The sequence below is a fragment of the Heptranchias perlo genome, chromosome 4 (genome assembly GCF_035084215.1).
Source record: "Heptranchias perlo isolate sHepPer1 chromosome 4, sHepPer1.hap1, whole genome shotgun sequence".
Lineage (NCBI taxonomy): Eukaryota > Metazoa > Chordata > Chondrichthyes > Hexanchiformes > Hexanchidae > Heptranchias > Heptranchias perlo.
The window spans coordinates 128101107-128118500 of NC_090328.1; the positions used below are offsets into that span (position 1 = coordinate 128101107).

The 17394-nt window shown below is 42.4% G+C and overlaps 1 protein-coding gene across 1 annotated transcript; it reads right to left on the minus strand.

The window, feature by feature from the left end:
• Positions 1–12884: 12884 nt before the first annotated feature.
• LOC137320608 (relaxin-3-like) lies at positions 12885–16366 on the minus strand. Its single transcript, XM_067982294.1, has 2 exons — positions 16032–16366; positions 12885–13442 (listed from the first exon to the last, which is right to left on the minus strand). Exons 1-2 carry the CDS (start codon positions 16213–16215, stop codon positions 13096–13098), a joined length of 531 nt encoding a protein of 176 aa, XP_067838395.1. The 5' UTR covers positions 16216–16366; the 3' UTR covers positions 12885–13095.
• Positions 16367–17394: the final 1028 nt, after the last annotated feature.

Consider the following 17394-nt stretch of genomic DNA (forward strand, 5'->3'; position numbering starts at 1 on the left):
AAATGGAACAGAAAAATGAGAAATTTGATAGAGTCTAAAATAGTAAGTCGAAAAATGAGAGCAATGAGAGGATTAGGTCGGTAGGAAACAGAAAATGTGAAAAGGAGAAAGAAAGGAAATTACAAAATGAGAGAGATGAGAAGGAGGGAGAAACAAATAGAAAAAGGGGGAGATAAGGAGAGGGAAATCAAAATACAAAAGCTACAGTTGATATCGATCTTTTACAAAAAAACATACCAAATATAACACTAATTTTTGTTAATTAGTGTTAATGGACAAACAAATGCTGCAGATTAATTCTTCCCTGAGGTTAACTGAACAGGCTGCTGCTGGTTCGAGATAAAAATAAAAGGTGACATTTTCAGAATGAGGCCGATGAACATAGGAACAGGAGTAGGCCATTTAGCCCCTCGAGCCTGTTCCGTCATTCAATGATATCATGGATGACCTGTGATCTAACTCCATAAACCTGCCGTAGTCCCATACCCCTTAATAACTTTGGTTAACAAAAATCTATTAATCTCAGATTTAAAATGAACAACTGAGCTAGCATCAACTGCGGTTTGCAGAAGAGAATTCCAAACTTCTACCACCCTTTGCATGTAGAAGTGTTTCGTAACTTCACTCGTGAAAGTCCTGGCTCTAATTTTTAGGCTATGTCCCCTAGTCCTAGACTCCCCAACCAGCGGAAATAGTTTCTCTCTATCTATCCTATGAGTTACCCTTAATATCTTGAAAACTTCAATCAATTCATTCCTTAATCTTCTAAATTCCAGGGAATACAACCCTAGTTTGTGTAATCTCTCCTCATAATTTAACCCTTGGAGTCCAGGTATCATTCCAGTAAATCTACGCTGCACTCCCTCCAAGGCCAATATATCCTTCCTAAGGTGCGGTGCCCAGAGCTGAACAAAGTACTCCAGGTGTGGTCTAAAGAGGGCTTTGTATGACTGTAGCATAACTTCTACCCCCTTGTATTCTAGTCCTCTAGATATAAAGGCCAGCATTCCACTAGCCTTTTTGATTATATTCTATACCTGTCCATGACCTTTTCAACAAGTGTCACTTTGGAAAGTGATGTCCATCTGGACATTGTGTTCTGCCCCCAGAGCAGGTCCTAACTCAAGTCTCACACATGAGATTCTTGAGCCACTTATGAGGGAAGATTTTCCCATTGCCTTCCTCATGGTTTTTATCTTCGGACTATCTTCTCCTTGGTGGACTGTGACCAAGGCTCAAGAGGCCCACATACCCTTTACAATGGTCGGGGGGGGGGGGTGGTGTTGGTCAACTGGGCCCATCAGACGTAAGTACCCCATCAGACGTCAACCCAGTATTCAGAGCCAATGCTCTGGTCTCCGCTCGCCAAGTCTGTCTAGAATGCGACCCAAACCAACCCAGGGCAGGAATATTACCACTGAGCCTGTGGTCATTCTGTCCAGAAGTGAGTACCCCACTGGATGTCACCCCAATATTGAGAGACTATTTTCTAGTCTCCATTCACTAATTGTTCTTTGAAGCCTAATATTAAATAGCAGCCTTATTACTCCACGTCTGTGATTGGGCAGTAATGAATGATGAGGCAGATCTCTCTCAGGGCTTTTACCACCAGCTGAAACTAAAGAATTCTCAAGAGCCATTAAGGAAAGAAGCTCTGGTTACTGGAGAACACTGGGTTTGGAGGTTGTGAACCAGGCCTTTCGCTCATTGTTGTGTTTTCTAAGTGTTGGAAGTGAGTCTGATTGTACACCCGTACCAGGATCAGTCACATCCAAACACTCCTTCCAGGTGAAACAGCGATTTACTTGTACTTCTTTCAAATTACTACACTGTATGTGCCGCTCACAATGCGGTCTCCTCTACAATGGGGAGACCAAATGAAGATTGGGTGATCGCTTTGCTGAACACCTCTGCTCTGTCCACAAGTGTGACCCTGACCTGCCGGTCGTTTGCCATTTTAATTCCTGTCCCACTCCCACTCTGATCTCTCTGTCTTCGGCCTCCTACACTGTTCCAATGAAGCTCAACGTAAGCTCGAGGAACAGCACCTCATCTTTCGATTAGGCCCTTTACAACATTCCGGACTCAACATTGATTTCAATAACTTCAGATCATAACCAATGCTCCCAATTTTAATATTTTTTTATTTATTGGAATGCAGTTGCTGGTAATGGTTCTGATGTTGCCATTTGCAGCTTCTCTGGACCGATCTTTTGTTTCTTAACCTGTCCCATTCCCACCCTCCTTGCCTTGCACCATCATCCCTTTTGTCATTTAATCACTTGTGCCCTCTATCCTATCACAGACCTTCCCTTTTGTTCTTCCCTCCCGTCCCTCCCCCCGGCCCCCTTCCCCAGGCTCTGTAATTGCTTAAAAGCTTTAACTCTTTAACATCTTCCAGTTCTGATAAAAGGTCTTTGACCTGAAACGTTAACTCTGTTTCTTTCTCCACTGATGCTGCCTCACTTGTTGAGCTTTTCCAGCATTTTCTGTTTTTAATTCCAATGTCGGCAGGTTCAGTGAGGAAATTACCTTCCAGTTTGAAAGCACAATTATATGGCACTGGAACCCCGGAATTTTATTACGGTATAACTACACAAGAATCCAGTGCTCAGACTGTTCAATGAGTTGTCAAATCTCCAATATGTTTAGGACATTACACATCAAGGGGCTGAGTCAGGCAGACAGAAAGGAGTTCCATTTCTACAGGGCTGCTCACCCGCAGAACACACCTCCCAATGCTTACAGTCCACAGGAGACAGGGAAAACTGGGACATGAACATGGGAACGATACAAGTCTGTTCCTCAACAAGAAACAGTCTGTACACCAGCTTCCTGTGCAGTCTCCTAATTATACATGGGACGTGTTCCAGTATCCTTATTTGTTCATTTATAATCAGACCAGTCTCTCTTTCCATACTTTGATCTGTGATGTGTGTAAATTACTGCAGTGGTTATGTTACTGGACCAGTAATCTAGATGCCTGGGCGTTAAATCCAGAGAAGGTGAGTTCAAATCCTACCAGGGCAGTTTGAGAATTTGAGTTCAGTTTCAAAACTCAAGAAATCAAAAGCTGGTATCAGTAAAAGTGACCATGAAGCTGTCGGACTGTCATAAATACTCAACTGGTTCGCTAACACCCTTCAGGGAATGAAACTCGCTGCCTTCACCCACTCTGGCCTATGTGTGACCTCAGTCCCACACCAACATGGTTGACTCTTAAATGCCCTCTCAAGTGCTCCAGCAAGTATCAGTTGTATCAAACCATTCATTACAAAGAATGGACTGCAGATGTTCAAGAAGAAGGCCCACCACCACCTTCTCAGGGCAACTAGGGATGGGCAATTAATGCCGGCCGATACACTGAGAATTAATTAAAAAAACATCTGGATTGCTGGACTTTTGGTTGGGAGGAGCTGAGGTCAAAGCTTGTGCTGGGTGGAGCTGAGAGCATCTCACAGCTGCGGGGGGGGGGGGGCGTTGTATTACTGAGCCCTCGAGGGACAATAGGAAGTTGGAAAGTTATTTGTGAAGGAGGGGTGTTCAGTTTGTTATTCGTCAGAATCCACTGCAATAGCAATCAGTGCCTTTTAATTTAACATTCATGAACCTTCGGAGATCTTTTCTTCATATCGTTTCAAAATATGAATTTTAAATCAACAGCAACAGATAAAATGAGTGAAAAGAACCGTTAATGCTTTGAAACTTTTAATTTTAACCAGGATTTTAAAAGCTACAGAAATTCAGAGCTGGGAACAGCTTCTCCATAGAGACAGACTCAAGGGAGGAAATGTAGATAGAAGGCAACAGTCGGAGCCGGGAACAGCCCCTCGAGATGACGGAGCCATCCATTAAAAGGGGAATGTAAGTAGGTGAACAGTCCCATTGTGTCATCTCAGCTCAGCACCCGAGGGGGAGGACAGGTGAAGTGTCGCCATCACTACTGCCCCCACGCTGCATCTTGAGGGTGCTGATGTGGGGGGGACAAACCTCACCTCACCCCCCTCATCCCTCAGAACACCACTCGCCCTTTCATAAGGACAGTCTAGGTCTTTAGTCTGCTGCTCAGACCACACCTTGACTCCCTTGTGCAGTGCCGGTCACTGAGGCACAAGGGAGCTACTGATTTGCTGTGGCCAGTGCAGAGATGAGCCACAAGGAGGATCGTTAGTTCTCTTGTGATCTCTTTGTTTTGAATGAAGAAGAGAAGGAGCAATGGAAGGAGGATGAGCAGCGTTCATAGATACACATAACGCAACTGACAGAGCAGCTGTAGGAGTGAAGAGGAGACACTGTGCAATTTGTGTGGCCTGCAATTCCCAGCAGCTATTGCCTGTATTCCAAAAGACACCGTGCGTTATCTGCCGCTGTGGAACAGAAGGCAATGTTGTTGGCCCCATACCTGTCGGCCAACTTTCCCACAACACCATGTTTGAACCTCTCCAATCAGGTTTCCACCCCTGCCACAGCACTGAAAATGCCCCAATCAAAGTTAAAAATGACATCCTCTGTGACTGTGGCCATGTTGCACTATCCTTCCTCGTCTTTATTTCTGTAGCTTTTAACACGTTTGACCACACCATCCTCCTCCAACACCTCTCCTCTGTTCTCCAGCTGAGTGGGACTGCCCTTGGTTCGTTCCACTGTTATCTATCTAGTCGTAGCCAGAGAATCTCCTGCAATGGCTTCTCTTCCCGCCCCAGCGCCATTAACTTTGGAGTCCCCCATGGATCTATCCTTGGCCCCATCCTATTTCTCATCTACATGCTCTCCCTCGGCAACATCATCCAAAGACATGACGTCAGGTTCCACATGTATACTGATGGCACCCAGCTCTACCACACCACCTCCTCTCTCGACCCCTCCACTGCCTCTTTGTTGTCAGACTGTTTTGTTGTCCAACACCCTCGGTGTCCTATTTGACCCTGAGTTGAGCTTCAGACCCCTTATCCTCTCCATCATACAGACCGCTTGCTTCCATCTCCGTAACATTGCCTGTCTCAGCCTCAGTCCATCTGCTGCTGAAACCCTCACCGTGCTTTTGTTACCTCCTGCCTCGACTATTCCAATGCTCTCCTGGCTGGCTTCCCATCTTCCACCTCTTTTTAAAGGATTTACAAATATAAAGGGCTTTGTATTCAGAGTCTATTCCACATACATTACCATGTTATTTTTCTTACACTTCTACATTCATTGTGTACCCCAACTTAATGTTTTTTTGTTCCAATGTTCATTCTAAAGCGCCTCTATCATTGCTTAGCTGATCTCCTTATATTTCCCTCTTTCTCTTGCATGTTATCTATAACTGGGTAACAAAAATCTAGCTTGTAAGCAGATATTTGTTTTTTTTGAGAAGACCATGAAAAGGCTGGGAGTGTTTCTGGTAAAGACTGCGCAAGTTGTTTTCTGAAATGTTTTGAAGTTCAATTGGTGCATTGAGCTGCCTTTTCAGCAATAAAAATAAACTCTTTCTTGGTAGGAGCACATATTGAGGAATATAATTATAAGAACATAAGAACATAAGAAATAGGAGCAGGAGTAGGCCAATCGGCCCCTCGAGCCTGCTCCGCCATTCAATAAGATCATGGCTGATCTGGTCCTAACCTCAAATCTAAAATCATGTCCAATTTCCTGCCCGCTCACCGTAACCCCTAATTATAAAGGTTTTACATTGATTACTAATCTCAGTTAATGCGGTTTTAATCTGATTGGTATTGTCTTCGATAGCAGGGACAGATTTCAAGAACGTAAGAGTACAAGTGCACATGGAATAAGAAAGAGCCTCTTGGTCCATCGAGCCTTTCTCCAATAGATCATGCACCATCCATTCTATCAAGCATCCAGATGCTCCTAGTCATCAAGGCTATTTCAAATCCTTTAATTCACTTTTTAAAAATTTGTTAAATTGAAGGCATAGTATATAATTCTGAGGACCAAAGGAATCTCCAAGGGGCTATTGATAAGCTGGTGGAATGGGCAAAATAGTGGCAGATGGAATTCAATGTTCGTGTTAGGTGATGCATTTTGATAAATAGATAAAAGTAATAATTATACTTTGGGGGAAGTTTAGGTGATGTGGCAGAGTGGAGAGATTTCGGGGTCCAGGTTCTCAAGACATTAAAAACAACACTTCCATTGGATAAGGCTGTAAAAATGTTAATTGAATACTGGGAGTTATGGCAACAGGTGTAGAATATAAAAATTCAGATGTAATGGTGAATCTATATAAAAACTTAATAAAACCACAGTTCCATGTGTAGTTCTGAACATCACACTATAAGATATACAGGCAATAGAGAGGGTATAGGATGCTGCCTGGGATGAGGAAATATAAACATGAAGAAAGACTTGAAAAATTGGGGCTGTTTTCATTAGAACAGAGTAGATTAAGGTGTGATTTGATGCAGGTGTTTAAAATTATGAAGGTGTAGGACCTTGTAGATTAAAAACAGACTATTCCCTGTGATTGAGGGAGTCGAGAAGAAGGTTAGAAAATGGAATAAAGAGACATGAGAACTGAGCAGGTACCTGGGAGTACACACCAACACGGACTGGTTGGACAGAATGGATTGTTTCCATGTTGTGATTTCTACGTAATTTTATGGAACTGTTTGCAAACGTACGTCTGGAAGAAGCATGTTGGGCCTTTAAATTACGAACTTCCTCCTCTCAAATCTCAACTGGCATCCTCTCAATTTTATAAGTGAACACCATAAGCTTTGCTTTCTCACAACACTGTCTGAGAAAATCCCAGTTTCTGGTTGTACCAATATCACCAGTGATATTAAATGCAAAACAATCAGCAAGTTAACTTGTCACACTCTTGAGAGTCACATAAAGGTCAATTGTTGAAAAGGTTTTTAAAAAATTGTTGTGATCTTCTGAAAAATTAGGATAATGGCCATGGATCTAAAAGTGGGTTGACTTCCAGTTTGTGGAAGAAAAGTGGAATTTTGACGAGGTTAGAGAATGATTTGGTCTGGTATTCTCCACTGTATCGTACCCCAAAACAGCACTAAAATTTCTGCTGGCAGAACAAATTTTTTCCACGGACAACAGCAACTTACATTTATACAGTGCCTTTAAAGTAACAAATGTCCCAAGTGCTGAGGCAGAAATAGGAAAGAAATAAGAGAAAATAGCTGAAAGCATGGTTGACAAGGTAGATTTCAGGGAAGTTTTGAAGCTGGGGAGAGAGTTCCAGAACCTGGGGCCAGGAAGGCTGAGTGGAGGGTGTGAGCAGGGGAAATAGGGTAGAATTAAGATATCTCTCCATTTTCATGCCAACATCAAGACGTAGCACTTCAACGTGAGTTGCCTTTGTTACCTCAAGACTTGCCGATACCAATGCACTCCTGGCTGGTCTTCCATTTTCCACCCTCCATAAACATGGGCTCATCCAAAACACTGCTGCACATCTCGCTCGCACCAAGTCCCGTTCACCCATCACCCCTTTGCTCACTGACCTACATTGGCTCCTGTTCCGGGAAAACCTCGATTTAAAAATTCTCATCCTTGTTTTCAAATCCCTCCATGGTCTCGCCCCTCCCTATCGCTGTAACGTCCTCCAGCCCTACAACCTTCTGAGATCTCTGCGCTCCTCCAATTCCGGCCATTTGCGCATCTCTGATTTTCATCGCTTCATCATTGGCAGCCGTGCTTTCAGCTGCGTAGGTCCCAAGCTCTGGAATTCCCTCCTTTAACTTCTCTGCATCTCCAGCTTTCTCTCCTCCTTAAAGACGCTCCTTAAAACCTATCTCTTTGACCACCTGTCCGAATATCTCCTTCTGTGGCTCGATGTCAAATTTTGTTTGATAACGCTCCAGTGAAATGCCTTGGGACGTTTTATTACCTTGAAGGTGCTCTATAACTACTAATCGTTGTTGTACGTGATTAACTGCTCTGTGAAACACACTGGTTCCTTACCAGTGGACCTGTGGCGTTGTCATTTGGGGAACGTATTTGTTCAGTGTCAAATAATGTGGATTATACCATTAGATGTCCTGTTTTAGAAGATTGCCTTAGAAATAAAAAGAATACAGAGATTGATCTTCTTGGGGTTTTACCTATGTTTGAGTAGGTCACTTTCCTCAAGAGATCAAATAAGTTGGGTTGAGCCTATGAGTTGAATGGCCTATGGTCCTTCCATGTTTTAATGTTTATTCTACAGCATGTTAAATTAAGATTTATTGGCATTGATACTAATAGGAGATCAGGGGGTAAATAGTCCAGCTTCAGCGGAAGATCATCAGAAACCCTGGAGAAATGGCGCAAATGGCTATTTACACCATTTCTCTGGAGTTTCTAACAAATTTATGGTGGACAATCAAGAGGAACCCTTGCAGAATCTATACCCCAATGAGTTTAAGTGCTGTGATTTTTCAGTATAAAAGAAGCATCTGTTCTCAACTTATAAAATGTTATTTCTTTTCAACGAACCTTTCTGTTAATTACACTACATAATTTATGCATTAAAATTGAATTTTAGAATTTTTCATTTTATTTTCGAAAGAATTGTATAAAGGAACACATCTCTGAATAATGCCCCTATGGTGTGGACGTTGTCTCTTAACTCACTGAAAAATATTGTGCTGCATAGCAGCAACATTTAAGTTGGATTTGAGGAAAACTGCCCGATCATAATTGTGTTCTCCACTTAATCTTGTATGTTATGAAGAAATCATCATGTAGGTGTACACTAATATGATTTCATTTAATAGTTTTGTTAAATCTTTCATCATTGGCATACACTAAGTCTCCCAGAGCTATGCCAATCGGAGGCCACCCACATCTCACCACAGAGTACGTTAAGTGTTTTTTCTCCCTTCCATCCAGGTGAAGGATTGAAAATATAGAAGCAGACATTACTCAGGTTGAAAGGAGCAGAAGTGACAATGAGGTAGGTCAGGAAATGTTTGAGTGACACTTAGCTTCAGATTTAACATACAGTATTCTGGAAGGTAAGGTAGCATTGAAAATAGTGTGATAATTCTTGATTTCAACATGATATGGATGCAGGGAAGAGTTCGGGTATGGTGGGTGCCGTTTTGCAGTATTGGAGAAACAGGAGAGAAAAGCTGAATGAGGCACCGACCATGATAACATTGATAAAATAGTGAGAGGTAAGAAAGATTCCAATGGAACGTAAAAGGTTGAAGGCTAGTGGTCAGAAAAGGATTAGCTGTCAGAATGATATACTTTTTTATATCCCATCCCACAGTGGAAGTGAGGTATCAGAAGAGGTCTCTCCGATATGAGAGAAATAGTCATGTTTTGAATGGACTTGGGCTTTTAGAGTTCTAAGGCTTGCTAAGGGGACAAATGTTCAGCACAAAAATGGAAACTGACTTTTAAAGAGTAGTTTTTGTGATGCACGAGATGCCTGGGTTTTCCACTTGAGATCAGAAAAGATACTGAAGTCAAGAATATCAATAGATGAAGACAGAAAGACTAAGGTAAAGCAATCAAAGATAAATGGCATTGTTTGTACTTGTGAGGAAACTGATGAAATTGTATCTTTGAAGAATAGAAAGAAATTGGATTGTCACTGCCCCATCAAAAAGCATGGAAGAGATCAAAATATGGTGATGTACCTCGAGGTCTGAAAGTTTTGTGCACAATCTAAAGGAAGTTGATAGTGTAGAGTGGAATTAGCAGCAAGAATAAATAGTTTGTAGCTGAGTGGAAGAGATTGTTGACATTGAGAAGGAACATAGTGAGTAGAGGACAGAACCCTGGAGAACCGATATTCAAAAGAAAACTGTAACTATTTGAACAAAAACTAGAAAGCCATGGACCAGGTCCAAAAGACGCCTCTTGTTTCTGGAACCTGTCTTCTTCAAGCATCTGAGACTTCTTCATGTTAGCCATCTCCTCGAAGTTGTTTTTATCGACTGAGGTTTGAAAGGGCTGTAGAACTGTAATAAAACTCTATCAGTGAACCACAGCACAGCTGACAGGAAAGAAAGTAAAACAATCAGCCTGTTCTCCTGCTGTTATCACCTCCCAAATCCTTCCCCATCGTTCCTACAACTCCATGTTTGAACTTCTCCAATCAGGTTTCTGCCCCTGCCCCAGCACTGAAAAAGCCCTTCTCAAAGTCACAACGTGACTGTGCCCATGATGCATTATCCCTGCTCATTCTTCTCGGCCTGTCTGGGTCCTTTGACATGGATGACCCCACCATCCTCCTTCAAAGCCTCTCCTCTCTTGTCCAGCTTGGTGGGACTTGGTTCCATTCCTGCCTGTCCAGAGAATAACCTGCAAAGGCTTCTCTTCCGCCAATGCTACTTCTGGAGTACCTTAAGGATCTATCCTTGGCCCCCTCCTAATTCTCATCTGCATGCTGCCCCTCAGCGATATCATCCAAAAACACAATGTCAGTTTCCACATGTACACTGACAACTTCTAGGTCTACCTCATCACCACCTCTACTGACCCCTCTACTGCTTCTGATTTGTCACGCTGCTTGATCAATATCCAGTATTGGATGAGCAGAAATTTCCTGTCATTAAATATTGGGAAGTCCGAAGTCATTGTCTTCGGGACCCGTCAGAAACTCCATTCCAAACACCATCCCCCTCCCTGGTCGCCTATCCTAATATCTCTTTATGTGGCTCGGTGTCAAATTCTGTTTGATAAATCGCATGTGAAGCACCTTGGGATGTTTTACTACATTAAAGGCACTGGGTATGAATAGGAAGTTTAAGTGCCCTATCACAAAGCTGCTCAATATCAACCATGCTTGCACTCAGCCTTGATTTTTGACTGTGGAATAGGTTTTTCTGATCGTACCCGATTTCAGTTTATATAATTTTATTTCCCTTTACTAGAGTACTAAAGGAAGTGGCCCTGGAAATAATGGATGCATTGGTGGTCATCTTCCAAAATTCTATAGACTCTGGAACAGTTCCTACAGATTGGAGGGTGGCAAATGTAATCCCACTATTTAAAAAAGGAGGGAGAGAAAAAACAGGGAATTACAGACCAGTTAGCCTCACATCAGTAGTGGGGAAAATGCTAGAGTCTATTATAAAAGATGTGATAACAGAACACTTGGAGGGCATTAATGTGATTGGACAAAGTCAGCATGGGTTTATGAAAGGGAAATCATGCTTAACAAATCTACTGGAGTTTTTTGAGGATGTAACTAGTAGAATAGATAGGGCAGAACCAGTGGATGTGGTGTATTTGGGTTTTCAGAAGGCTTTTGATAAGGTCCCACACAAGAGGTTAGTGTGCAAAATTAAAGCACATGGGATTGGGGGTAATATACTGGCATGTATTGAGAATTGGTTGACAGACAGGAAACAGAGAGTAGGAATAAACGGGTCTTTTTCCAGGTGGCAGGCAGAGACTAGTGGGGTACCGCAGGGATCAGTGCTTGGGCCCCATCTATTCACAATATGTATCAATGATTTGGTTGAGGGTACTAAATGTAACCTTTCCAAGTTTGCTGACGACACAAAGCTGGGGTGGAATGTGAGCTGTGAGGAGGATGCAAAGAGGCTCCAATGTGATTTAGACAAGTTGGGTGAGTGGGCAAGAACATGGCAGATGCAGTATAACGTGGATAAATGTGAGGTTATCCACTTTGGTTGTAAAAACAGAAAGGCAGATTATTATCTGAATGGTGATAGATTGGAAAAAGGGGAGGTGCAACGAGTCCTGCGTATCCTTGTACACCAATCTCTGAAAGCGAGCATTCAGGTGCAGCAAGCAGTTGGGAAGGCGAATGGTATGTTGGCCTTCATTGCAAGAGGATTTGAGTACAGCAGCAGGGATGACTTACTGCAGTTATACAGGGCCTTGGTGAGACCACATCTGGCGTATTGTGTGCAGTTTTGGTCCTTGCCATGGAGGGAGTGCAATGAAGATTTACCAGACTGATTCCTGGGATGACAGGACTGACGTATGAGGAGAGTTTGGGTCGATTAGGCCCATATTCACCAGAGTTTAGAAGAATGAGAGGTGATCTCATCGAAACATATAAAATTCTAACAGGACTAGACAGACTAGATGCAGAGAGGATGTTCCCGATGGCTGGGGAGTCCAGAACCAGGGGTCACAGTCTCAGGTTACAGGGTATGCCATTTGGAACCGAGATGAGGAGAAATTTCTTCACTTAGAGGGTGGTGAACCTGTGGAAGGCAGTGGAGGCCAAGTCATTAGATGTATTCAAGAAGGAGATAGATAGATTTCTACATGCTGAAGGGATGAAGGGATATGGGGAAAAAGTGGTAACATGGTACTGAGTTAGACGATCAGCCATGATCATTTTGAATGGCAGAGCAGGCCCGAAGGGCCTAATGGCCTACTCTTGCTCCTGTTTTCTATGTTTCTATGTTTAGTTGCAGTAGTTTTTCTGGGTTCAGCATCATTTGATGCATTGGAACAAAATAAAGGAATGTTTTCAGATTATATTTTGAAGAGCTCGTCGCACAGCGGAACACCTCTGAGGCTAAGTAGCAGTTATCAGATTAAACCCTTTTCGCAAGTGGTGTGATGATGCCTTTAAATTAATAAATAATACAGTGCCTTGGGATATTTTACTACGTTAAAGGCGCTATATAAATGCAAGTTGTTGTTGTAAAGGATTGGATTTGGAAAATTGTGTATGATCTTAACTTTTCCCCTATTTAATGTTGCCTATCAGGAGGAAGTCATTATCATATATATTTTATTATACCAGCTAATATGGTTTTATATAAGGTAAAGCTTATATCTGTGATCATCAATACATACTAAATTTGCCTGTATTGGTTACTCATGGGGATGAGTGATAGTGTGCGGAGACCATTGGGAAATAGACTATAATATTTGTTAACAAACAAAATAAACTATTTACAAAAAATAATTTTCACAAGAAATGAAAAGTTGAAACCTTTACAGCTGCAATTTTTTTTATTTGTTTTAAGAGTTTCAGGATGACTATCACAAGTCCGTCACATAGACCATAAACCATACTAGGAATTACATGTAAATTACGTTTGCGTTATTCCACATTTGTGAGATGTTTAATAGACTACACATTTTACAATCTCACTTAAACAGAGTCCATGTGTGTAGAATATTCTATCAATAGATGTACAGTTTTCAGCAGAGGATGCTGATATCCTTTTTGGTGCAGCCGTAAGTGCAGCATTTGCTTGACATTCCTGGCGATCCATCTCTCTTCTTCCTGAAGGATCTGGCCCAGGGTAGATGTTGCATCAGTGACGATGCAAATGCGCGGTCTTTATTGCTGCCTCCCTCAATCTGGCGGATGTACTCACTGAAATCATCTGGTATCTGCTCATACTGGTTGTAGTAATCGTCGAACACTTGCTCTGCAAAAGATGGTTCAAGTTGCTGGTTCCTGTCATTGTCAAACATCCTCTGAATCTTCTTCATGTTGTCCATCTCCTTGAAGTAGTCCTTATCAGATGAAGTCTGGAAGGGATCTGGAACAGAAATAAAACTCCACCTGTCATCACTAATAGGTTATTGAAATTGCTTTTATTTTCCTTCCCTCTGTCCCGACTGCAGGAGGCTTTCACCTGCGCTCCTCTGTCTCGGGCAGAGGAATGTTCCAGCCTCTGGACTCTCAAAAGTCCTCTGCTTTAATGTACTCCACTGTATACTGACTGCGCGGATATAGTTGTTTAAGTATACATTGTTGCATACGTAGTCAGAGAAATAATTGACAACTATCCCGAGTGGGTAATCAATGTCTGGTCAATCAGTTGAACAGTTCTGCGCTGCAGTTGTGACAGAAAGTTGATTGAAGCACCAGTCAGTGGATCACCAATTCTAGAGGGGAGCGACCTCATGAGAGAACTTACCCATTCTGATGTGTTTAGGGAAACATTTTTGTCTATTGGCAGATTTGTTTTTCTCTAACTCTTGGACTGTTGCTCTCTTTCTCTCCCGTCACCCACCGCCCCCCTCCCCCACCCCACCCTGCCGATAGGAATTACATGTTTGTAATTTTTGATTTGTGAGTTTCTCTCCCCTGCTTGACAGCTGGAAATTCTGCTCTTTTGTCAATACATTACGCACGGTCAAACTATTATTAATAGCTGTTTGCAGAATGGGATTCGGCCACTAGTCCTGGAATCAGTTCGTGCACTTCAGACTTCTGAATCTATACCAGAACCTTGTTTTGATTCATCGTTTTCCAATCCAGTTTGTTGTCTTTTCTTAGCCATCCCCTCCAAAAATAATTTCTCAAACCATTCATCTCTATCCTTATTTCCAGGATCCTGATCCGGAAAGAAGGTAAAACAGAAAATAACTTCGATAAGCTGAAGCCATCCCAGTGCTGTTTGATATCGGTGAAATGCTGATAATTACCAATAATAAATTTGCTAGGTCATACTCACTATGGGCCAGTGATTGCCTCATCTGACACCATCCTCCACATTCAAGGATGACATGCTGGAATTTTGTCAGGTCGATTATATTCTGTTGGCCTCCTTCGTCATGCATCTACTCAGGTATTCTACCAATAGCCTAATCTTAGACATGTTCTGCTGGCCTGCCACCCCCCACCTCCCCCCAACCCCCACTCCACCCCCAGTGCTTCAAATGGGAATTGTTCGTGAAATAAATCAGTGGTTTACAAGTCAGTGGAAATATATATTGTTTTAAATTAAAATCTTTATGCTATTGACCTTCCTTTCCGATTGCTGCTTAGAATGACAGATGTCCCTTTAACTGTGTCATTGTACCACCTTTACACCTATGCAAGGCGGTTTTGGATACACAGCGCACTGAAACTGGAAGTATAACTCAGGAGTTGTGTTCCCCATCCAAGGCAGTATATCAAAGGCAACAGATATGAGACCATCTCCAGAAGGTAGTCTCACACCACTTGGGCTTCACACCAGGTGCAGTATAACTCCAGTGTAGTGTCAGGCTGAGTTTGACCAGTTCTCAGGCAGTGCACTCTATGGCTTCTTAAACTGAAATTTGAATCTTTGCAGTACTGGGAATGAATCAACATTCTCATCAGCCTTTCCTCTGCTGACATTAAAAGTACAACCAGTCAGCGAGCAGAATTCTGCATCTTCATGCCTGCGGGCACTGACTGGGCAGAGGCTCAGATGCAGCATAATTCAAGTTTTCCAGTTGTGCATCACACTTTACAGGTGCTGGTCTGTGAGCAGTACCTGAAGTATAGTCACATCTCTAAACAATAATTAGGGTCGGTAATTCGAAAAAGTTAATCAGAAAAGAGGTGGAAAGTGTGAAGTGTTTAAATAAATGATGTTCACACTAAACAAAAATAGCGCCCTAAAAGCACTGAGAGATTCCATTAAAATATGATCAGGACGTGTGGTGATGCCAGCATTTACCCAGGATATCTCCTCCATGATGGGAAGCCTTGCTTCATCACAGAGTCAGGCGATGGTCTAGCTCCAAATAAACAGTAACTGCTGGGTGAGACCTCCTCCAGGTGACTGCACCCAACTTTACCCACTCAGAGCTACAGATAAAAGAGTCATTGACACTGCTGGATAATCTGAAATAAGAAGAGAAAGTCCTGGAAATGAACATCAGGTCAGTCAGCATCCGAAAGACAGCGGTTCTCTCCTGAAAATAATGGTTCTGACAACGAGTCTCACGTTAACTTGTCCTTCAGATGATCACTGAGCTGCTCTGTATTTCCAACATTTCTACTCACCCTTGTCTGATGCTGACTGCAGTCCGCAGACGTTTTACATCATAACATATATTAATAATAATCTTATAATACACACGTTTCTCCCCTCAAGGTCTAAAAGAATGGCTGCTCCTCGCAAATAAAGTTGAAATGAACAATTTCTAATTTTAAAACAATCTTCATACCCACGGTGAACTTTTCGGAGTGAGCCTCTACATATAAATAGGAAGATGGATATTCCAGTTACAATAAACCTAATATGATCACTATATCCCTGGCTCAGTGAGAGCCTCCATCAATAACACTATAACCTCTCGATTTCTAACGCTGAACTTGGATTGTTTTTTGGACAGGGACACAGTAAAGGGAGTTTTTGAATACTCACCGTTTTGGTTATCAAGAAGCCTCTTCCAGCGAGAACCTCCACAAGCAAAGATCACGGCTCTGATGAACTCCCGGCCGCACAGTTTGATACCTGATTCCCCGCTCTTCAAAGACTGCGACAAGACAGAAGTGGGAAAGGAGGTGAGGAACATGTTGATTACCAAAACACACAGGAGACTCTTCATCTCAGCTCACGACTGTTCAGCCTGGGCTTCTCTAAAACTAACAGTAAGTGTTCTCCTCACTCGCTGCTCCTGGTGCTCAGACTGTTGCTGTCTTTTTTTCCTGATCTCAATGTATTTCACTGTCCCTAACTCCCAATGATGAGATGTCTATATTGGTCTGACTCTCTCTCTCTCCTGTCCCCGGCTTCTGCATGTCTCTGTTCCCTCTCTCCCTTTTATACCTGTTTCTTCCTCCTTTGCTCTGACTCATCACTATTTTAAAAAAGGAACTTGTTCCTCCCTCTCTCCGACGACCTCGGAGATTCTTGCAACGCTTCAGATTGGACTCCTGAATTACTCGTCGCTACACTCCCCCCTCTCATTATTACATTTACAGTTTAGGAAATGAATGGAAAGTGCAGCATTCAGCAATCTCCTGATCTCCTCCCGTCCTCTCTCCACTTTGTCATTTTCCCTTCTACCTTTCATTTACCATTTTTGACTATAGTTTTAATGTAACTTCTTTCAATTCTCCCACTATTCAATTAGTTACTTTTATATCACTTTAGAAACATTTTTCTCCTGTTCCCATTTCTCCTTTTCCCCACTCCCCCATCGTATACTCCGTCCTCTGTTTTTATCTTTGACTTGTGCTCGGGCCCCACAATCTCTTCTGACCCCTAACTCGTCACCTTTTATTCCACCCTTTTCCCCGTTGCTCTCTCCTTTTCTTTGTGTTCGTTCCGATCTTTTCTCCTTCCTATAAATTCTGCTATCATGTTATTGCTACAAGTCACACAATTTTTCTCAAATCGATTGCCCATATTGTGGTTTCATCATTTGCTGTCGTTCTGCTGGTTCTCTTTTTAACTACCAGAGCAGCACTATATTGCTTTAGTAGTTATTAATACCATAGAATCATAGATATTTACCGCTCAAAAAAAGGCCGTTTGGTCCATTGTGTCTGTGCCAGGCTCTCTGCTAGAACAGCCCCAAATTAACCCCAGTGCCCAGCACTTTCCCCATAGACCTGTATCTACCTCTGCTCCAAATATGTACCACATTTTCCCTTAAAAGATACGATGGTCTCTGTCTCAATACAAAGAACATTCCCCACCCTGTCTTCTCACTGTCTTAGTGACAATTTTCAATTGATGACCCCCCTCATCACTGACTCCCCAATCAGAGGAAATAGTCACT

Coding starts and splice junctions, on each gene's coding strand:
- LOC137320608 (XM_067982294.1), bottom strand. CDS start 16,215: ATGAAGAGTCTCCTGTGTGTTTTGGTAATCAACATGTTCCTCACCTCC. Junction 13,443..16,031: donor GCTTCTTGATAACCAAAACG/GTGAGTATTCAA, acceptor TTTCTGTTCCAG/ATCCCTTCCAGACTTCATCT.